At 39.6% G+C, this 23,632-nt stretch overlaps 3 protein-coding genes across 8 annotated transcripts; 1 reads left to right on the forward strand and 2 right to left on the reverse strand.

The window, feature by feature from the left end:
* Positions 1-2,045: 2,045 nt before the first annotated feature.
* ccnb2 (cyclin B2) lies at positions 2,046-4,805 on the reverse strand. The gene is made up of 8 exons (XM_061276419.1): positions 4,638-4,805; positions 4,424-4,537; positions 3,428-3,688; positions 3,188-3,346; positions 2,887-3,123; positions 2,631-2,771; positions 2,410-2,520; positions 2,046-2,335 (listed from the first exon to the last, which is right to left on the reverse strand). Exons 1-8 carry the CDS (start codon positions 4,662-4,664, stop codon positions 2,228-2,230), a joined length of 1,158 nt encoding a protein of 385 aa, XP_061132403.1. The 5' UTR covers positions 4,665-4,805; the 3' UTR covers positions 2,046-2,227.
* A 1,146-nt stretch (positions 4,806-5,951) lies between these two features.
* Positions 5,952-20,930, reverse strand: kmt5b (lysine methyltransferase 5B). Of its 6 annotated transcripts, none has more exons than XM_061276062.1 (10): positions 20,807-20,930; positions 13,495-13,752; positions 13,269-13,416; positions 12,920-13,085; positions 12,725-12,834; positions 12,462-12,628; positions 11,884-11,903; positions 11,642-11,778; positions 11,152-11,351; positions 5,952-10,965 (listed from the first exon to the last, which is right to left on the reverse strand). In XM_061276062.1, exons 2-10 carry the CDS (start codon positions 13,661-13,663, stop codon positions 9,512-9,514), a joined length of 2,571 nt encoding a protein of 856 aa, XP_061132046.1. In that variant the 5' UTR covers positions 13,664-13,752; positions 20,807-20,930; the 3' UTR covers positions 5,952-9,511. The 6 variants fall into 6 exon arrangements, with proteins under 6 accessions (XP_061132046.1, XP_061132044.1, XP_061132043.1 ...); XM_061276060.1 differs by lacking the exon at positions 20,807-20,930 and adding an exon at positions 15,850-15,999; XM_061276059.1 differs by lacking the exon at positions 20,807-20,930 and adding an exon at positions 15,421-15,827.
* Positions 20,452-23,472, forward strand: pole3 (polymerase (DNA directed), epsilon 3 (p17 subunit)). Its single transcript, XM_061276063.1, has 4 exons — positions 20,452-20,773; positions 21,741-21,826; positions 22,219-22,337; positions 22,478-23,472. Exons 1-4 carry the CDS (start codon positions 20,708-20,710, stop codon positions 22,651-22,653), a joined length of 447 nt encoding a protein of 148 aa, XP_061132047.1. The 5' UTR covers positions 20,452-20,707; the 3' UTR covers positions 22,654-23,472.
* Positions 23,473-23,632: the final 160 nt, after the last annotated feature.

Raw genomic sequence — 23,632 nt, forward strand, 5'->3', positions numbered from 1 at the left:
TTCCAAATGTACAATTCGCCGCACTCATTTGATCAAAAAAGCGAAAATGTAATTATTGATTTCGACGTGTGTGCGTGTGTGTGTTCGTGCGTGTTTGCGCGTGTGTGCGCGTACGCGTGCGTGTGTGTTTTGTACATACTTTTCTGTCTGTCCCATTATATCAGGGGTGTCAAAGTCATTTTTTTCGCGGGCCGCATTGTTAGTCATTGCTTCTTTCGGAGGGCCATTATGACTGTCAACCCAAATAAATGTATAAGCACCTCATGTTATATACAGTAAAAGCTACAAAACAAACTGACAAATAACTCGTTTTCAAATCAGACGACTAAAAACTGGTCAAATATTTAAAAAAAATATATTATCAAAAGTGAAGACAATTTGCAATACTAGTAATGACACACGAATTTGATGCACAATTTGTCTTCGCGGGCCACATAAAATGATATGGCCGGCCATATCTGGCCCCCGGGCCTTGACTTTGACACCTGTGCATTATATTGTATGATCACCGTCCTACTTCAGCTCACACCATTCAATATTGACTGACCTGTCTGCATCTGTATCGAGGCGTGTGGTGGTAATTGTTGTGGTGAAGTCAGAGTCAGAACAGAACAATGGGCTCCCTCATGCCACATAAGTCAGTGACAGAAAAAAACATGAACCACAGTCACATTCTAAATGGTGTAATTCTGTAGCTTCCAATGTCACAAAGTTGAGATCACAGAGCTACAGTAAATCATTGTTTAGATTGTAACAGCACAAGTTAGACAACAAACAAAGCGAATAACAGTTTCTGCGCTGTGGTCCGGGCTTCATACGAGTTGTATAACAGATAAGGGATGCTCTAGATTAATGACCGAATGACTTGAGCTGGTAAAATGAGGGCTGAACTTAATGACCTCAGCTCCACTTTTTACTCACACTGCTAGATTCAATGCCAGTGTCATGAATTCATAGTTCAGATCCACAGGATGAACTGAGCTGTCATCTATGAATCATCTTTCAGCACAGAGAGAGTTCCGGTAAACAATTGAAAAAATGAATAAAAAAAAAAGATAAATTGACAATAGCTCAGATGAAATTACAGAATTGGACACAATGAAAAGAAAACTGTGGCACCAATTAGATTATGCGAAATCACACAATTATTAAGAAGAACAAGTATGAGACGTTTCTCTGTCAACACCCACATCTCCCGTCTTTCTACATGCTCCCCAATCTGGAGGAAATTTTGGGAAAATCCACCTGGTAGACAAATTATTGGGAATAACTCGGAACCTACCTGTAAATTTCTGGATTACTCTCTCAAATGATTTGTTGAATATTTGCTGATCTCCATTTGAGACACGACTCAGGTTGTACTAAAAATTGAGCAATTGCGCTCATGCATAGGCTCCTGCATCATGGCCACAATGGACGTTTACTGGTTGTTCAATATTGGTAAGATCAATCCATTTGTGGATGTTCCATGCCACAATTTTCCAAAAATAATCTTTGATGTCCCTTTGTTGGATAGATGAGTCTTTGCAAAAGAATTTGGTTTGCAAATTCCCATGATTAGATTTTTCTAGCTATTTCCGCTGGTCTTCAATGCCTGAGTTGTATAACAGTGGAATTTGTCATTTATATTTGATATGTAAATAAGCTTTGTTCTGATTGGATTACTTAGTAATTTAGTAGTAGTGGATTACTATTTGTCTCCTTCATTTGATATGCCAAGAAGTTTTCCTCTGACTGGTAGTTACTGATATGTGGATATCTTGCGGCAGCCATGTCTCTTCATTTTGTTGGCTCCATTGAAAATCAGTGAGTGGGCACCACATTTGTGGCCGGCCATACAGAGCACTGAGTTGGCCACAGGAACTGATTACCCCTGGAAAGTTGTGGGACAAGTGGGAAAAAAAACAACAGTTTGAACAGATTTCAATTGCACATCTGGCACAAATTCAAATGCCAAATATGAAATGCAATTTCTTTTATTTTCAAGTATGACTAAAAGGGACATTCGGGTAGATTGTGGAACACAAACGGAAAAGAACACAAAGTGCATAGAGAACAGGTCACTTTAATGTCAAAAGGACAGGGCAATGTTACATAATCATGCATCATCATCAAGACAACTCCCAAACAATGACTCAATTATTTAAAAAATCTGAGATAAAAAGGATTTGGATTCTTAAAATTAAGATAAAGTGCATGGGAAAGAAAAAAAAAAAAAGTTTGAAGTTCAAGGGGCATTGAGAGCAGCTGCCATGTTGCTGATTAGTGACAACTTGAGCTGCGGAATGAGGCTGATCTTCATCAACTTGCTGCTTGAATACTTGTTCCTGACAGCCTTTAAAGAGAAAAGCACTTTGTAAACTGCATTTCTTCTGTTGAGGTCATTGTGCTCACCAGCCACTGACTCACCTGGAACTTAGTTTTGCCGCCATTTACCTTCACAACATTTTTGGCCATGTGCTGCATGATGGGCTTCAGGTGGGCCTCATCATACGTCGAGTAGTGTTCTTGTGTGGGTGACTGACAAGAAGACAAAACTACTTTTGACAAACAATTCCATTCAAATCAAGTGAGCCTGACTCAGGCACTCTATTCTTATGAGCAATATTGCAGAGTACCATGAGGCTCACCCAAGGCAGTCCATTCAGCAGCAGCTGAGAGAGACACAGAGCCGCAGCAGCAATCTCAGATGGGCGATAATGCACCATTTCGTAATCAATGAGGGTCAGCTCCATCAGATACTTGGCCAGCATGTGCCTTTCCGTGTCACACTGGGTGGAGACGAATGCCCAAGGACACATCAAAGCATGTGGACACTACTTAATTAGCTGTTCTTACTGCAGTTTGGACAAGACTATTAAGCAAAGCAGTAAATTCAAATCTCACATTAGCCACTTTTGAAGCTCTCCTGAGGAAGTGTAGCGGAAGAGGACGACCGAGTTGAAAGTTGAGGGTCTTCAGAACTAGCTGCTCCATCTCCAAAATCTGAGCATTGGTGAACGCGCTGTCCGTGATGTAGGCAAAGTCTCCCACGAGCGGAGGATACGACTCCTCATACTTTGAGCCAACCAGCATTGCAGTCACACCGACAAGTTGCAGCTTTCGACGAGAAACTGGCTGGATCTGCAGGTAAACCATTTTTTTTTTTTCCTCATAAAAACAAAACGAATAAATTGATGGTACTTACCTGGAGAAACCGGTCGAGGATGGCAACAGAGAGATACAAGGTCTCCTGCAGCAACTGGAACCTGGAATGAACCTTGACCATCCAGTCGATGAGAAGTGCTCGCATGGAGTCAGTGATTTCGTAACCTAGCATGTAGTTAGAACGTATAGGCTGCTCTGCCTATGCAACAGAGAAACAAGAGAGTATATCATGCGTTTCATCTAGCAACAAGCTAGGTAGGCTGGGTGAGAATAAGAGTACCTCCAGGTGGTGCAGATATTTGTAGATGTCCTTCACGTATTCAGAGCACAGCTGGGGCATGTCAGCATCATTCTCGTCCACATCATCCACAGGGAGCAGCACGTTGGAGAAAGCCTGGCACAGTTGCACCTCCTCTTCATCTTTCATGAACACATCTTCTGATGCTTCTGAAAGCGGAAGAAGGGCATCTGTTGCTTTAACTTGAACCAACTCCACCGCTTTAGCTTGGTGAGCTCCACGTGCTTTGCGTTGTCCCCTTTTCTGTAGACAAAAGGTTTGAAATAAAGCAGTAGTGAGATGCAAGGTAATTACAAGAATAACTCAAATAGAAGGGGAAAAATACCCTGCATCGGACAGTCAATTGACTCAATTTCATAAGGACATCTGTAGGACCACCATTACTGTATTAAATGCTGTTCATAAGTACGACCTATGGGCCATTTGTTGAGACAAATCAAGACGATCCTATCTTTATATTTCTTCATGACACTGTACGTGGTACATTTATGTTTCTAATCTAAATGTGCATTTTATCTTTGTCGGTTTTCAACTATAAAACTAGAGTCCAACTACCATGGACAAATTAATCCTGTTTTTACATCGTACTTGGATCAAATGAATGATCTGATTTCTTGCCCTCTAGTGGTCTGTGGCGGTATTGCACATGGTCCACGAAATTGTAACTAGTGACGTTTATAAGAAAATAATTTATTTTTTGCAGTTGATTTATTTCCCAGCTAATTTTGTCAATCATTTAACCATCCAGATTCTGTCAAATGTAGTCAAGATTCTCAAAATAGACATACAGGTGCAAATAATCAGCGTGTATAAATCTATCCTTGTTCGGTGCAAAATAAAATATTCTGCCAAAGCAGTGGCCCCCCACTAGCCTCTCGGTTATAATGGTGGTCCCTTGGACAAAACCAGTTGAAAGCCCCTCGACGAGACTTAAAAGTGCAGTGGCCATTTCTTTTCTTTATTGATGCTCGACCTTACCTTTGTGTTGACTCCTGACGCGGACGCGTTGGTCACCTCGGTAAGAGCAACCCGTCTCGTAACAACTGCTAATGGTTTACTCATCTTTAAGGGGTTATCAGTCTTTGGAAGGGGCTGAAATACATTTAAAGACCGTTCAATTTAAACTACAACTAAAGTGCTTGCACGACAATCAAAGCATTTGCTGATCTTTTAAATATTTTGTTTTTCTTACCAGATTTTGTGCTTCCATTGACGACATGGCTACAGACAAGTTGCAACGCAAACCCTCAATTTAATCCGGCAAGTCTAAAAAATAAAATAATAGAAACCATACAGGCGACTCTCGTTGAAAGCTAACGTTGACAGAGGTGCAGCAGGTTTTAAATGTAGCTCCATCACATTTGATTGGATAGACGACATGAGTGCAACTCTTCTTATTGGTCGATGATATGGAGTCAAAGGTTAACTGACTACGAAAAGAAATAAGGGACCTTTGACACGAAACGCGCTGTAGCAATAGTTGTAATTCCATTTTGTACCTGGTTCTAAAAACATTAAAGCTGAAAGTGTGTTACCATTTCAATGTTTTCAACGTTTCTTATTTTTTATTTCGGATCCCTGGTAGTTTTTAAAAAAACATTATTATTATTCATTTATTTTATTCATTCATGTTTATCTTTTTTTTTTCCTTTTCCTTTTTGTCTCATTATTTTCTATCTGTAAATGTATTGTTGTAAATTTTATTCGTTAAAAAAAGTTTTTTTTTTATTTAAAAAAAAACGCTGTAAGAAAAAAGAACAAGTCTTGCGTTGACAAATATATTATTGGTAAAAGATCTGTTTACCTCAAATGGGCAACTCATCACCTATGACTGGTAAAGCACAGGAATTTAATTTTGTTCGAGTAAACACGGTGGTAAAAGTTATAATGTGTTTCTAAATACAGCTAAAGATATTACATAGCGTAACATCATTTTTTTCTAAGTCCACTGCATATTTGAAACTCTTTTTGATTTGATATTGTTATATACTGTTATATATTTTTTACTTGGTCTGTCAGCAATATGTCTATACTATATTTACCTGAATGTTGTGTTAATTTGTATTTTTTGGTTTATGATGCAATTTAACTGGAATGCATAATATTTTGTTTAGATGATTTTGTTTTGATGGCCTGAAAATATAGGCCATCCATCCATATATCCATCTACCTACCTATCTATCTGTATCCATCCATCCATCCATCCATCCATCCATCCATCCATCCATCCATCCATCCATCCATCCATCCATCCATCCATCCATGTATCCATCCATGTATCATCCATGCATCCATCCATGTATCATTTATGCATACATGTATCCATGTATCATCCATGTATCATCCATGTGTCCATGTATCATCCATGCGTCCGTCAGTCCATTCATGCGTCCGTCCGTCCATCCATCCATCCATCCATCCATCCATCCAATAGAGTTAGTGCTTTTTGAAAACCAAACTGTGACTCTTGTTTTGCAGTACTTATGCTCAAGCAAGGATCAAGAAATGAGTCACAAAGCAATTTTATATAGTTTTCAAGTATTCAAAACTGTTAAATAAGTACAAGGCGTGTTCACGTGATTTACATATTGGACAATAGATGCACTGCCCAGTTTTAATTCTCTTTACAGGTTTTCCACTAACCACGCAACACGCTAGATGTTCGCAAACTATTTACATTTTTTGTTTCCTCTTTGAATCAATAGGAAAAGTTGACAGCTGTCTATTGGACAAAGAGCACACAAATGGTACATCTGGAACAGTGTAGTAGGATGCAGACAATCTGACAAAGGGGACGGACAAAGCCCATTGGAAAACGATGATTAGCTGCTGGTGATATGAACAGTACATAACACAAAAAGTAGGTAAACATTTTTTTTTTTATAGTTGATCCCTCAAGCTATTGGGCTATTTAACTTCCAGTGGAGAAAAATAATAGACAGAAAGACTGACTAGTAAATGCAACAATTTCAAGAGGGAAGCTGAGCATTTTGAATTATTTCATCTTTAAATTTGGTCAAATTGCTTAAGGCACCTATTGATACTGGACTGAATATACTTTCAGAAATTGTGAGAATGACACAAATATTTGGAGTGAGTTGAAGTCTGACCTTAGACAGCCAAGAAATCAAAAGCAAGGAAAGCATAGCACTACAGGTAAAATGACAAGTTTGTTTGAGATAATGTGCTTTCTCAAACTGTGCTGATGAACAGCATTTCAAAATGACTCCAAGAAAAATAAAATTAAGGGTCTGCTCTTAAAAATATCAACTGTGATTATCCAACATAAGCCAGTCTTTCTGTAAATTACTTATTTTTAATGAGAGGTTTTAAAGTCAAGGTCACCTTTATGCATATACAAAACAACTTTCTTTGATTTGCCATGTTTTTATTACAGAGTGGCTCTAAAACAAAAGAAACATTGGCTCATTTAAATAGTCATGAACAACAAAACCATGTGCTTAGATTTGTTTTGATGAACTCGTTTCGATTTTACAAAAAAAAATGCTGATAGTAATGAAAGAAAAGTCCCAGGTTTAGAGACTGCAGTAATTAAAACATGGCATATTAATCAAAATGAAGTGAGCAATATTATAATGCTTCTGGACCAACAGCACCACACTGAACAGTCAGCATGGTTTCTTACATAGAAAAAAAATACAAACTATGACGGGGAGAAAAAGAAAAAAAAAAGGCTTAATAAAAACCTGCCTATAAGACAGAGTGGATAGTCACTGTACACTTTCTACAATATCGATGTCCATTATGAATATAACAAGTGCACTCACTGAAAGGAATAGTTGAACATAAAACAATTCTCTCAAATTTCAATTCTGCAACTAAGACTATTAAGAACAAGATGATCTTTCTGCATTTCAAATTGCACGGGGCGAGTGCAACTTTTGCCATGAAAGTAACCAAGTCCAACATTTGCTGCCGGTAAATTAACTACTACTAAATACAGAAATAATTTGAGGGGGAGCGTAGGGAGATATTTTTTTTTCCCCCCTGTCACGTGGGGTGCCTTCCAAACAAAAGACATAAGGAATGAGGAATTTCTAAGATAACCATCCCACTGCGCAAAAGAAATGTACGTTACAAACATTGATCTCAACCTTTCGCATGAGTAGCCGGCAGCCTTGTTCTAAGAATAGCTAACCAGTGACGGGGCATTGTGATTACCTTGGAATGTTGTCAGTTATTTGAAAATAGGAATAAAATGTTGCATAGTTTCCTCCATTACTAAAGTGTAGTTTGTAATTGTGAAAAATCATGAACATGTTTTCACACACATGAATACAATCCATCCATTTTCTGTATCACGCTAAGGTTGCAACCATAAAGGCCTTTTAGCAAGTTTGTTATTTGTTGCTGATGACCCGTGATCTAAACAAAAATATGTATGGATGTAGCTTCCAATCAAAAGGGTAGGATGTAAGTAGGACAGAAAGCCATCTGATATAAAATGATAACAGTTAAAGTAGCTACAGTGTCTTGAGAAAGCATTAAACCATCCCCCCCCTCTTGAACTTCTGCAACATTTAAGGCTTAATAATAATAAACGTAGGATGTGCAAAATTATCCACCCCCTATTTCTTTTGCAGCCCCAGTGGCTGATTTCTGACAGATCCAATGTTGACCAAATTGACTGATGATTAGATTAGATGTGTTATCTGGTTTTAATATAAATGTGTATCACAAGTAGCTACAAGGCCTTGGCCTTCCCTGGCAAACAATACAAAGCAGCTGTCCCGCATCGGGGATGCTGGAACGTTTAAAGATTTGGTGTCATGGTCTAGGGCTTCTTTTCTTCAGTAGGGACTGGAAGATGGATGAAACAAAATACAGGGCCATTTAAGAATAAAATCTGTTGGGGTCTGTAAAAAAACTTGAGAAGATGCAGGGTTTATCTTCTGACAAAGCAAAATCGCCAATGGAATGGTTCAAAACGAAACATATCCAGATGTTTAAATGACCAAGTCAAAGTCCAGACGTGAATCCAATTGTAAACAACTTTTTACAAATGCTATCCAGCTACCCGACCTGACCTGGAGATGTTTAGCACGTTTGAATGGGCAGAAATTTCCATCTCTCAATGTGCAAAAGTGACACACATACTTGTGTATGGGTTGTGGGGGAGATAATTTCAAATCCTTTTCACACATAAAAAATCAAATTTTATGTTTTGACACCTAAAATGTTGCAAAAGGTCAAATAAATCATAGGGGGCTAATACTATCGCAAGGCACCATACCTGGCGTTCTATGTGGTTTGGCTGACTTGACTTTGATGCAGTTTTAATTGTCCAGTTGATAGGTTGTGGTTTGGAAGGCTCAACCAACACGGCCATTTCATTACAACAGGCAATCAACAAAATGCAACACATGAATGATGTCTCAGTTGGCCTCATTCTCAAAATCCCAAGTGAGAACCACGACAATTGATTATAAAATTGTCTGTGAATGGTAAAACGGATACGTGTTGATGTAAACCAGTGGTGGAAGAAAAAAATAAAATAAAATCACATTAGGTACTGAATGCAATTGAAATTGAGTAGAGATTTGTTTTACGTTACCAGCCCCTTCTAGTAATGATCTAGGCCAGTATTCATAATGAATCCTGCCCTCAGAGTAGGTGAAATTTGTTCAGTCTTCTAAATGGACGCAACAGGTCCAAATTACTGCATCTTCACAAGCTCATTGATGTTGAACAAGTTTGCTTTACAGCATGCCATGATATTGGATGGTGTCTTATTTGATTGTAATAAGTGGCCTAAGAAATTTGTTAAGCACTGTGAGGGATTTTATCGAAACATTCAAAGATGGCTTTGGGGCGAGAGGGTGTATTTTGAGGAGCATACCCAATTAGATGCCAAAATAAAAGTTAGTTTTTATTATAAATTGGGGATTCTCTGGTGACACTTCTGAATCTTCATGAATACTGGCCCAGATGTAAATTTTTGGGAGATTTTTTATTTTTAAATTACTGTACTTATTTTACATCAACACAAGAGTTGATTAGCTTGTTTTCTTTATTTACAAGGAGAGGAGTGATGAGCTCCACAAGCTATGCATTGAGTCTCAGAGACTGATCCTCTCTCCTCCTGGAGGAGATATCAATGTCGATGGAGTCTTTACCCACAATGAGTCGCAGACGTTTTGCGGGGGGAAGTGGAATGAAATCGTCTTCAAAATCATTGTCAAAGTAGTCATCATCGTCATCATCAGCATCTGCATCATTGTCATCAGACGACGGCTCTGCCAGAATCTTTTGGGTCCGATGTCCAGCACTTCTAGCCTCAAAACCCGGACACACGTCACCGTGAAATGACACCTGATCCGCCTTCATCGGGGTGATTCTCCGTGCGTCGTCCTCTCTCTTCAGCTGTATCTTTAGCTTTGTCGAGCTAGTGTGGACTGGAGCAAAGCCGTTATTAAGTTTGGCTATGTAAGAACTGCCTTTGTCCTTGTCGTGGTCCTTGCTGAACTTGATGCTAATCTTGCTGGAAGAAGCAGAGTTCACCGATGAGGCAGAAAGACTGGAAGAACCAATGAGATCGTTGGGATCGCTGGTCTTGCTGCTACTACTGTCCCTTCGTCGACGGAGCGTCAGTTTGGGGAGACCCGTTGTGTTCTCCAGGATCAACTGGGCATCGTAACGCGTGATCCTGCGCTTCTTCTTGCCCTTGTCCTGTGAGCGACAGCTACTCTTACCTTTGTCCCTGCGGAGGGATTTTCGGCCATTGGCGACCCCGTTGTAGTCCCTGTGCCGGTCAGAGAAGCTCAAGAGAACCTTCCCACAGTCCGAGTAGTTGGCGGGATGACCAGATGCCATTGGCATGAACGGCTCACCGTACGAGTCCTCACATTTAATTGTTCGCTCTGTCCCGAGCCGCGTCGGCCGTTTCAGTCTTGCACATGAGCCCCTTTGGCCATAGCTGGGATCTAATTGTGGCTGCTCCAAACCGATCCCGTGGTGGAGATACTCCTCCATGTCCGATGGCTCTGATTTAATGACCACGGCACCAGGGGCTGGGCTCAAGTTGTGCATAGCACCGGGATTCAGCGTGACACCACCTGCTGTTTCTTGGGCTTTGACTAGTGTCCTGGTGGACCTGCGAGTTCTGTATGTTGAAGAGAGGCAACCCTTACCGTGCTGCACAACCGTTAAATTCACGTTTTCCTTTGCAGCGTGACGTGTCAAGCAGCCCCGCTGGCTAAGCTCCTGTCCATCCTTCTCATTCTTTACGGAGACACCTTGACACAGTGACACCTTTGAGTCCCTGAGACCCAGCTGGCAAGTCTCACCTTTGGCCAATGCCTTGGGCTCTGCACCCCTTCTGCGACTCCGCAACTGGACTTTACTTAGTGAAGGCTTTGATTGGGATTTTAGTCTCTTTGGTACCCTATTATTGTTTACACGTCCTTGTTTTGAACATGAGGTAGTGAGGGCTCTTGACAAAGTCTGTCTTGTTTGAGTCCTGTTTTTATACTTGAGGCCAGAAGATCTTTTTCTGGCAGCTACATAAAGACAAAAGGACACATATAAGTAGATTGTCAAGCAAATTAAAAGGACTATTCTCCACCTTCTATACATGGATTACCCCATCCCAGTTGGAATGCATACTATGTATTCCACACATTACATTTCATTCATAACATTGCTTTGCAGTCTCAGTGGGGCCAATAAACGGCACAAACGCTTACATTGATGTGTTTTTGGCGATTCCTGAGAGTCTAGATCGGTGTGGGAGCCTACGGAGTGAGAGTCCAAACTTGGGTTTCCTTCTCCTAACTTCTTCAGACGGTTCAGACGTTTGTCGGTCTCCCGCAACCCGTATTTGCTGTTGATCACTGGAACTTCAACAGGCAGTCCGGCTTTGGATTTGAAAGCTCCCATGCCGCGTCTGCACGACAACAAATGAAAAAATTTGAATTTAAAACAATAGAACTAACTTCAAGTAACAATTGAAAAGTTCATCAAGTGTCTTAATTCTATTTCTGTGATATAAATTGAATTTCTGAACACAATCATAATGCTTTAAATCTAAATGTATTGTTTGCTGTATCATTCAAAAGGTGTGATGTTTCTGTTAAATATTACACGACACTAAATTATTGACACCAAAAATAGATAAACCAAGTTCAGACGTACTATGTGATGATACTGTGTATGAAAAGACATTTTTCCATTTACCGTTCACAGGTGTAGCATTCACAAAATTCATTATTTTCCCCAAAGAATCCATCTCCATAATAACAAGAGATTTCCTCGCCTGGTTCAATATCCCTCAGCACCTTTACACAGGCAGTGTCCCGCCCTGTCGATACAAACTTAAACAAAATAAAAAGATATGAATGGAGAGCGTTCTAACCTTATTCACAAATGATCCAAAAGTACTATTAAACCCTACAAGTAACTATTGGAGATTTACTCACCTTGCAGTTTGGACGACAATCTGAAAAAGCAGGAAAAATACAAAAATTAATCCTCTGAATAGACTTAAACAAATGGGAATAACGTTCACCAGATAACTTCACAATCGCCTCACATAGCAAAAAAAGGCAGGAGACAGTGGCAGGCATCTAGTAAGAGATTTTCTGTGGCATTTATTTACTTAAAAAAATATTGATAAAATCAAATTGGAACATTCAATGATTTCGACTGTTCTCAATTCTCATATTTAATTTTTCGTTTAATAGTACAGTATTTATTACTTGTTTTGTTATTGAACGTGAACTTTTAATGCAAAATATAATTGCGCAGGAAGGTCATGGCAGACTGGGCTGAAGTCTTCTAAAGGCAGAATAGTGACCGCCAGAAAACCTGTCAGTGTCAACCATGTCAATCTGTGAATAATATAGACTATCAAGCCAATACTGTTGTTTTCTTGATGGGCGGGGGGAAAAGAAGCTGCTTAGTCGTCAAATAAAATTAAATGGCAGCCTTTAGACAAACGACAGCAATGTTGCTAGACTACTAATAAAACTCAATAGGCAGTGATCAAGACTAATACCATGATTAATAAAAGCAGCTGGCCCCAGCCAGAGCTGTGCACAGTTCTTGCGTGTTGAATACATGACACTGAAGTCATTCTCTCCATGCCGCAGTAGCATGTTTTCTTCACTCTCTGACAGCTCAGCAATACATCCCACCAAGTACTCGATCTTATCGTTCCTCTTCCTGCAACCCACCAGGTGCAAAGATGTGTTATGAACATCACAATAAACGTTTAAATGTGCACTGAGGGAATTTACTACCAAAGTGGCGTGACCTTACCATTCTTTAGTTGCCACAATTTTGGCTCCGTTTTGCTCTGAAGAATAGCGATTACATGGGAGAATCTCAAACCCGCTGTCAGTAGCAAACACCCGCAAATAGACAAATACCTGTGGGGAAAGCTTACAGTTAATCATCTAGTGACAGGAGCAATTGAGAAAGAAAAAGTGGACTGTGATCACAAAGAAACACTACATGTTGTTTAAAGAGCTTTTCTTGAGATTTTGTCTTGTGAAGAAAAAGGTTTCGGGACCAGTCTCCTGATATCAACGCTCGGAAAGCTTTCTCCAAGTTATCATGTTTTTTGAAGCGTTCAATGATTTCCTTCAGCTCCTCCTGCCTTCCCTTTACTGGTCGAAATCTGTAGAGCCAAATGAACAACAAATACAAATCGTGTGGATAAGTGGTTCGGGAGATGAATCGATGAAGGAATGAATCAATGACTCACTGACTAAATTAAGAACACAGACAGATGCATATTGTATTCCTATGGCAAAAACTAAATAATATTCAACCTTCAGTTCCACCTTAGTAAATAGCTGACCTGGTGTTCATTTTGTGCGTCTGAAAGCCCAGGTAAGGATCTAATATGAGACTTGTGGTCAAGTCATCATTTTCACAGAGCTCCTTAGCAGTCATTCCTGAGGAGGGCACATATCGCCTCTCAGCCTCAAGACTGGTTGCATGAAACCCTGCAAAAACAAACAAGAATCAGAATGTGGAGCTGCTACTAAACTACACTCTTGGAATTAAAAGCGCATTCAACTCACTACGGCTACATCTTCGGTTTCTGGGGTGGGTTTTGTTGTGTCGCAGGGAGACTCGCTGTGAATGCTGAGACCGAGACTGGCTCTGGCTCACGGGCTGCTCGCTGGTCAACTTGTTTCCATGTCGTCTGCCATTTAATACCATGTTCTTGGATTCGCCCAGCCACTTCATGCCCACAAGCCCCCTGATCCAGTTGCATTTAGTCTCTGAGATGAAGAAACACTCTCAAGTAGGGAAGACTGGGGTCTTGAATAAGAATTCTGGAAACACAGCAGAAAATAATACAACTACAAATAAAGAAAGTGCGAAAGAGGTTTTTGACAAAAATCAACCGGAGACCTTTTAAAATGATGACATATTCATCTTATTTTATCATAATATGTTGAGAGCATTTCGCAGTTCACAAGAAATTCTCAGGAAAACTGTGATCGTCAATGAGCATACATGTTCATACGTTTAGAACTCATTCATGTATGTAGATTGTGCTGCAAAGAAATAACAATTGGTGAAATGTAAATGTTAATAATGACATCAGAGTCCCCAATAAATTCTGGACCCTCTAAACTTAACGGGGGTTTGCAGCATTAATTGAGTGCATATAACTAAGATAAGCTTTGCCAGTTTCCGTATTAAGCCAGGCTTGACCGAACAGACCGGTAGAAAAGCATTTCAAAACGGAACTGTAGCGCTGTTTAGTGGTAACCTAAAATAATGCACGGCTTTGCTGTCAGTGCAACAGTAACGTACTTGACCATATCAATGTTGAACAGCAACGCATGGACAATATAATCGCAACAGAATGGAATTCATAACGACAGTGGCATGAGAAGCAGTTTCCAAATCATGGCTCCAAATTAAACACCGTTGGACACATTACGCTCGATATTCGTGATGACGAGTAAACGTTCATTTGCAATGCAACACAACGGGCGCGCGCACGCACGCACGCAAACACAAAGTTGACCGAGGTGAAAACCCGGAAGGCCACCACGACATTTGGAGGCTAAAGATTGTCTGTAGACTATTAGCTTGCATTGTTTGCTAACAGGTGCCGCTCCACACATTGCCTTGGTTAGCATGGAGCTAGCCACCGAGACGACGCCTGATAGGCTCGGCCGAGGTGCTTAGCTTTGTAGCAACGGCAGACGCCGGCAGATTGTCATGACAAAACGAAATAAACAAGGCTGACTTGATGCCTTACAATTATTGAATGTTTGCCGGTAACGCGAACGTTACACCTTAACAAACCAAGAGACTCTGACACCGCGACGCTTAATTAGGGTTGAATTTTGACGGTGATTTGACAGAAATCTAGTGCAGCATCGCAAAATAAGTCCACATTTGCATGAAAATCAGTAAACACAAGAAACGACACGTACATTTCAGAGAACAATTGCCCTTTGATGACTCAACTTACACATTCCTATCGTTTTAGGCCAGCTATTTGTTAGGGAACACTTGAGACAGCTAACATTAAACTTCATCAGGGTGCGCACATAGCATGGTAAGCTAACATAGGCAATAGCGATCAGTCGGTAAAACACACTACCTTTACCATTATTGTATGACAGCGATGAAAGTGAATTGAATCCACGGAGGAACCCGACGACACTTAGCGACATACATCGCAAGAAACGAGAAAAATAGTCACTTACAAGCCCCACTAATCAGCAATAGCAGAGTGAACGGACGCTAATCCACGACCATTAGCCTTGCTTGTTTGATTTGGGAGCAAACAATCAGATCGTTTTCGGTTTTACATCATGCAACATATAATCTAAGGCAGAGACGGAATCAGTTAATTATTAGTTATTTATTATGTTAACGACCACTTTATATTACACTAAGAAAAATATTTTTCACGCGATAGTATCGTTAAATGCCCCGAGTGAAGAAATCGGAAACAGAATAAATTACCTTTTACTCACCGGGTGTCGCCCTCGAATACGCGTGCAATAAAACAACCCTTCATAAAATTCTTCGAAATCTAAAACAGCACCGTAAATTTTACAGGAAACACAGTTTTTAAAAAAGAAAAATTAACATTAAAATTCAAGATGGCGGACTAGCACAGGCGAGTGTGAGAGAAAGGCGCAGCACGGCTAACCGACACAAAGTAGTTCCCAAGGTATACTCAGTCCTCATCTGTCCGGACCCAAAACGATTAACGGGGCAAGAACGGACTGCAAAGACCTATCGAACTATTTGTTACGATAGGCATTCCTTCGATCCTTATCACGACCATATTTATCTTGTCTTTGAGGCCGCGATGGTCGGATGCACACACAAGTGCTGCTGCATAAACAAACCTATTTACGCGTCCCAAAGACTCAACACGGCAGTGGGTTCTGTTATACCTGCTTTCGGCGTAAACAGAACCACGCCACGATGGACAAACTTGCCAGTTTGTAGCTGTCAACTGTTAACTACACTTTACTCGTCTACTATCCAGCGTCCCCCGAATGACGAGTTGTACCAAAATAGTTTGTAGGATGTCTGTCATTTGTTTGTTTGTGCTTGCAAATTAACTTTTAATTAAAACACATAAAGATTGCTTGGAATAGATCAAACACAAAATTAAATGTTTTCAAAGGTAGACAAAATTGATTTGTGGGCGAAACATCTATGAAATGTATTTTACAGTTTACAATCTAAAGGGAGAATTCATTTTGTCTGCTACTATGGACTACTCAAAAAGTTAGGTAAAGTAAAATTTCCAGACACCTAATAAGATGCACTGTAACCATAACAGGTGAACTTTATTTTGCCTTCTCTAAACTTTATAATGCAAATGTCACAACGTTTCAGTACATTTTACGCTTGTTTTCTAACATGAAACTGAACAGAAAAATTACATGATGGATGACAATCTGGTGGCATGGTCTTTGAGTGGTTAGCATATTCACAGGTCATGGTTTCAAATCTGCCATGGTTTGACATTGCATTATTGGTGGTCCGTGGCCACATACCGACACTATGGCCCAAATGAACACCTTTGGGTGTCGAAAATGTCCAAAAAGTACATTTTCAGATTTGGACCAAAATACTCACAGAACTCACAGCTGCAGTAGGATGATGCATGAAATAAATACGACTGGTACATGCTTGACTGGGTTAAGAGGCATCAATTACGAGCTTTGGCTAGTCCAGTCTCAAGCAACCCGCCAATGACAGTACTTGACACCCTAAGATCAGTGGCCATTTATCTTTGAAGGTTTGCAGTAATGAAAATTACATCACAGTGCCTAAGGTCGCAAGTGGTGACCAATCATGGCGCACAAGTAGCGACCAATCATGGCTCACCTGTCTATTTGGGTTTGGTCATGTGACGTTTGTACTCGAGGAAGGTTGGAAATCAGAATTATCCATCCATCCAAGTTCCGAGACTTCCGACCTCAATGCATTCGAGCCAAATGTCAACAACAAAGATGGCTGATTCCAATAGTTTATCGTTTATCACGAAACATTTTGACCCCCAGCAAACCGTCTTCATAATTTCCTTAATTTATATAAATAACTATTGTATCTATCGCATTTGATTCACGTCACCAAATAACTTCATGCAGGCACGTCTTCAGTCAATACAAATCACGCTCTTTTATGTGAAGTTATAAGTAAATTAATGTAATAATAGATAACGCTTAATATGTTTATAATCTTGTAAATTACGTTTTGCCATTCACTGACTGCGGCTCCACGCGGTCGCCGTGGTTGACTGACATTGTAGTCAGTCGGTGAATTCGGGGTCCTTTTTTTCCTTCCGACCTCACAACTCGGACTTCCCAGTTCAAAGGGGTGTTCTCGTGCACATTTTTTTGTTTCCCACTTTTCCCAAATGCAGCATAAGACTTTAGGCACAGTGATGTAATTTTCAGTCAACAGTAAGTGGCAAAATGGCCACCGCCTGAGATGGATATAAGGAGGTGGATTTTTCTGCTTAATTAATATTCCACAAACATATTATTAATCAGAATACTGTGTTTGGACTAGTGGAGGCACATAGAACTAATTATTGCCAAAAAACATTTTGACTTGCTGCCCGTTTAAGATTACCACTGATATCTTCTGGTGTCAAAGTTAAACTTACAACACTGTTGACTTCTTTATAATAGAAGTGCTGAAATGTTATAGTTTACTACAAGAATATTGGCAGAGCAAGTGTTTCAGAAGTCTAAAATTACTGTTCTATCAAAGACCTTTCTTTTGCTATCAGTCCTTAGGGCAGTGCTTCTCAATTATTTTCTGTTACGCCCCCCCTTAGCAAGAAGAAAACTATTCGCGCCCCCCCTCCCCACCGTGACTATCCTAACTTGTCTTGTAAGTCGTAAAATGTTGCACTGTCGCAAACGTGACAGAAGTAACAATGAGAGCGCCACTGCCCCCTGCTGTAGTAAACGCGCAATTACACTTTATTCTAGTACTGCCAAAAAAAAAGCCTGTTCCCCAGGGTCACACGCGCCCCCCCAGGAATAGCACCGCGCCCCCCAAGGGGGGCGCGCCCCACTATTTGAGAAGCACTGCCTTAGGGTAACATGTATACATCGTTTTATTATTTATGAATAACAGGAGCCATACCATAGTAACCACAATGATTTGGACAAACAAATACACTACAATGGCATCATGCATTATAAAACTCTAATGTGTGATTTGCAGTTACATTTAAGAGTTTCATTAAACTATATTTCTGAGATGAAGACAAGAGTCCCCTCACAGTGAAAAATAACTGTATTTTAAATTTAACATCAAACCATGTGGCTTAGATGTGTACACTATTCGTCGGTATGAGTATTTAAACATTGAAATGCTAAAATTGGACCAGCTCTTATGTTTGTATTATATGTTCTTGTATTCTATCGATTGTTTCCTGATTCTGTAAATAAAAACAGTACAAGCAATGGCACTGAACAAAGGTGGCCTGACAGTTGTAAAGCTGGTCATATTTTAAACCTTCTATGTATAAAGTTATTTCATTTAGTTCTAAATCAGTAAATCCATGATAATTCTAAGAAATTGGGACTAGTTGGTGGAGGGATGCCCTTCAAGGAGTTTATACATCTTACTCCTTGTACTATGTCTAAAATACGAGCAATGACTGGGCTAACTACTGTTTTACTTAATTCTCTTGCTACTCTCATGTAATGATTGGTTTTGTATATTTTTTTTGACCTTGAGTTGAGTTTATTCACGCAATATCCAAGACATACAACATGGAACAACAAACAGTAATTCCGGATGCGTGAAAGGTCACCCCAAGCAAGCTAGGTCACCCCAAGCAAGCTATATTTGTTTTCTTGTACTTTCAAAAACCCTATTCTACAAGTAAAAAGTAACGTTTCCCATTATTTTATACGTTTGAAATAAAATAAAAAAATAAAAACGAAAAATAAAAAAGTGGGCATCCCATAACTCTTACATTTATTGTACTATGTATGTATATGTATGTATGTATGTATGTATGTATGTATGTATGTATGTATGTATGTATGTATGTATGTATGTGTGTATGTGTGTATGTGTGTATGTGTGTATGTGTGTATGTGTGTATGTATGTATGTATGTATGTATGTATGTATGTATGTATGTATGTATTAGGGGTGTAACGATTCATCGATACACATCGATTAATCGATATAAGGCTCTACGATTTATTGGCATCAATGCTAAACGTAAACATCGATTTATATCGCCGTGTTTGACCTCGGACATTAGACGCGACTTTATTTTGAAATCCAGTTCATTGTTGCTTGCTTCCTCTTTCCGGGAGCAGTGAGCAGCGTGTTGTGTTGTGAGCAGAGCAGGCAGGTGAAAGGGGAGTCGACAACTAGTACGCGGCTCCTGGGCTGGTGCTATGGCTAGTGTCCAAAAAGTCGAAGAAATTCCCTCCCCTTTAGGCTTCAAGTCATTCTTTGGAAGCACTTTGGATTCCAAAGAAAAGATGACTCAACGGACAAGACACTTGCAGTTTGTAAATCCTGCCATGCGGTGATCAAATATTCAGGGACCACAAATCTCGATGCACATTTAAAGAAAAAACACGACATCAAAGTTAAGCGTTAAAATAAGCACTTTGTATACTACAATACTCTTGTAATTTCCTAAATAAAGAGTTTGCAGTACCTTGTTGATTTTGCGTATGAATTGTTATAAATCAGGATATTGTTCTATATTTTTTAAAAAAGTGACATCTTAAAATACATTTAGTATATACCCTGTGATTGACAGAACATAATTTAATAAAATGTATCCTGTTCATATCCAACTACAGAGATTATTTGTGATTCAAATCAGCATTAGTGTCCTGGAGCACGGCCCAGAAAAAAAGATACAGCACCTTAAAACAAGTGGGTGTAGATACTCGTCCTATGGTCTCCAAAACTGAGTGGTTACACTGTGTAGGCTGCATCATGCTGCTCCATTAATAATGAAGCCAGCTGCCATGGAAACTAATGTTTTGAAGGACGATAGATCTCTGTGAGAGAAAGGTGTGAACTGAACTGAAAGTCTACCATCACTAATACGCGTAGGGAAATATTACTTCACAGCTCACATACTTGTTATTCAACAAATTGACAGAAACACACCAGAACAATTTGAAAACACTGAGTGAACTTTCTCACAGTACAATCAGCATCTATTAGTGTGTCCAATTCAATCCCAGTATTTAGTTTGATTTCACATTAAAATGGAAATGAACTTTTGTTTGTATTAATTGCAAGGAATACACATTTTACGTTACCCTGTACTTCAGTAATTACGACTTTCTTTGGCTCTATAATAAACATTCATTTCGTCCTCCTTCCCCAACTGCAGTTGGTATTGTATTCATGAATACATAAAGTTTCATATTATAGCAATGACGACTGTGACTCAGCAGATCGACGCTATTTGTACTACAAGACAAAAGAGGGAGTAGCAGCCATTGTGGTATTGCGTACTTATTGTAACGCATTGGACGTCACGCATGCGCCAGAGGTCAAAGTTGAAATGCACGGGGCGGTTCGCGGGAAACGTCTCAAAACAAATCGGTTCGGAAGACCACAAAGTTTTTCATCGTGAACAGAATTTCAACACTCTGTCGTCTGTAAGTGTTAAAAAAATATCGCGTTAAATGTATTCGTGCTAATAGCTTTTTAGCTAGTTGAGCAGTTTCTGATCGCGCGTTAGCGAAGCTCACAACGGAGTTTTGGGGACGGTGGTCCTGGAGTGAGCGAAATGGCAGAAAGGCCAGAAGATCTCAACCTTCCCAACGCGGTCATCACCCGAATCATCAAAGAGGCGGTGAGTGCCTAAGAAGTTCAGTTGTCCACTTACATTTCAAGCAAATTCATCACTGTCTCTCATGAGTGGGTCCACTGCTTTCCAAATGGATGATTTTTCTTTTAGTAAAAGTACTTCCTTTAATGTTAAGTCATTCAATGCGTTCAGTACGTCAGTGCATTCTCTAGTGATGAAACAAACAATTCACAAAATATCGTTTAAATGAATTCCAAACATACTACACAGAATTTTATATAAAAAAGTCATTTATGTATTAATATACTAGTAATATCCGGATTAGGGAAGCAGTATAACGTTAAAATAATAGTTGTTGAGCGCATAAGCATGCGTCAACATAAACTCGGAAGTCCTGCTCCAAACATGATCTGTTGCTCTGGACATAGTCATTTTTATCATTAAGTGTTTTCCGAGAACCGCATAGGGATTCCCCCCTAGTGTATTTTCAGGTTCCGTCAAATTCGAACCCTTATCAGGCGCGACTTTAATTACGTCATTGCAGTCGCATAATTATGACACGGCATCAACGCCAGTTTGTGCAAATCTCGTACAAAAAAAATATCGTTTTTAACTAGCAAATTTAATGTTGAAATTATAATAACACTAGGCTGTTTTAGGCTTCATGTATTTAACAAAAAATAATACTCAGCATAAAATGTCCATCAAGGTTTTAATTTACCTAGAAATTGGATTGATTTGTTGCTCACTGCATTTTAAAATGCATATGGGCTGCATTTAAAGCACTGTGTGCATTTAAGAATGTGAGGTACATAAATTACAAAGTTGAAGAATTCTATCCTCTTTTGGGTTTAACTCAAGAACACAAATGAACATTCTGACAAGTATCACTGTTCATTTTGCAGGAATATGGTGTGGTCCTTGTTTAAATAAATATTAAATGTCAGCTTGTGTAGTCCTGAACATGTTTGCAGCTTTGCGATAACTCCCCCGCACCGTTTGTTTTCAACAGCTCCCAGATGGGGTAAATGTGTCAAAAGAAGCACGGAGAGCAATATCCCAAGCTGCCAGTGTGTTTGTGTTGTATGCAACATCTTGGTAAGAAGAGAGACAAGTCTTTCACAAAGTTCTGTTAGATTCCAGTTAATGTCAAGTGTGCAAACAGCAACTTCCCCTTTTGCTTGAATGCATATTTGAAAGTATTTCCAATTCATTATGCAGTAATTTGACATTGTAAACAGCAGCTTCAAATCCATTTTGCTTTGTTATGAAAAGGAGAATAGCATTTCTGTCATTGCCATAACAACCCTGGATCACATCCATTGTCTTCAACATGACAGCTAATTTAAAACATGCTGTTAGATCAGGCTTGTTTGAGTAACACATTAAAATTTCATGTTCATCACCAAAAGGGGCCTACGACCCCAATTTTCCCACAGCCACCTAATGAAAATAAAGAACATTTTTGCTTGCAAAAATTTATCTTACAGTGCAAACAACTTTGCCATGAAAGCCAAGCGAAAAACTCTGAATGCAGGCGACGTCTTAGCTGCAATGGAGGAAATGGAGTTTGAACGGTTTATGGAGCCTCTTCGAGAAGCTTTGGAAGGTTTGCCTCAATCAACTAATATAGAACATAACAAAACCATGTCTGAAAGATTGCATCTTATGTCACAGCAGACTTTGACATGTTGCACTTAACCATGAATTTTCTTTTCCCCATTTGGTGCCGTTTGTTTTCTTTCACAGTTTATAAGAAGGGCCAAAAGGGAAAGAAGGAGGTGTCGGAGCAGAAGCGCAAAGATAAAGAAAAGAAGACAGACTCTGAAAATGATAAGAGTCGGGACGAGGAAGAGGAGGAGGAACACATGGATGAAGAGCCTGAAGCAGAGAATGAGGTGGAGGAAGAGGAGGTGGAAAACTGAGGACGATTCCCATTGTCTGGAGCGCTGTTAAGCGGATGAAATGCACTCAAGTCAGCTGCTGTGAGGTCATCACAGATCCCAGTCGTAGGGGTTGTTACTTTTTGTCTCCGTAATTCCTAAAATCCCAAATTGAAAACAAAGCACAGCATATTTTCAAGTGTCTGGCCAAATTGGAACACACCCTGACTAACTGGTGTTGACCTGGTTCCTTGCTCAAGTCCATCTTGGATCAACTGTCTCAGAGTAACAAGCGGTTTAGGTTAGTAAAATCGTTCTTTCCCAGCATAGTGATGTGCTATTACTTTTTAATGCTATGATTGCTTCTAAACTTGAGTCACAAATTATTCTTGTGGGATTGATAAAATTGACTACATGGGTCCAATATTCTCCATCCTCCAGATGAATTTTAAAAGCACATGGTTGTATAGTTTTATAAATCTACTGCACGATTGATGTGAGCTGCACAGGAACAGTAAGGAAAAAAAGATTAAATTGAGACTGATAATTATGAATGGGCAAACAGTGTTGTGCGTATATTGCCACGTTGGGTGAAGATGACACTTCAGAGATTGATCGTAAGGTGTTGAATTTTCTGCTGAACCTTTAATATGTCAATGTCAGATACTGTGCACCATGGGGGGTGTTAGTAAAAGAAAAAAAATCGTACACTTGTTTACAAATGGAGATGTTTTAGACTGCATTTTGCTGCACTACTGGTTTATTCCTTTAATAGTAAAATCAATTTATACTTTTGTAAGATTTTCATGAGTCGAATTTTTCAATGTTTTTACAGAATTCTCAATAAAAAGGCTCCAAATATGTAGTTGTATACAATAGTTTTCTGCTTCGACCCAAGCAAGCCCTGTTCAGGGTTTTTTATTTTTTATTAGCCAAAGCAAGAATGTCATGGTGTGCGGAAATAGGTCAGACTGTGTCACCAATAGGTGGCAGTAGTGTATGCAGTCATCAAAATGTAATC

The sequence above is a fragment of the Syngnathus typhle genome, linkage group LG4 (assembly GCF_033458585.1).
Source record: "Syngnathus typhle isolate RoL2023-S1 ecotype Sweden linkage group LG4, RoL_Styp_1.0, whole genome shotgun sequence".
NCBI classification, from domain to species: domain Eukaryota; kingdom Metazoa; phylum Chordata; class Actinopteri; order Syngnathiformes; family Syngnathidae; genus Syngnathus; species Syngnathus typhle.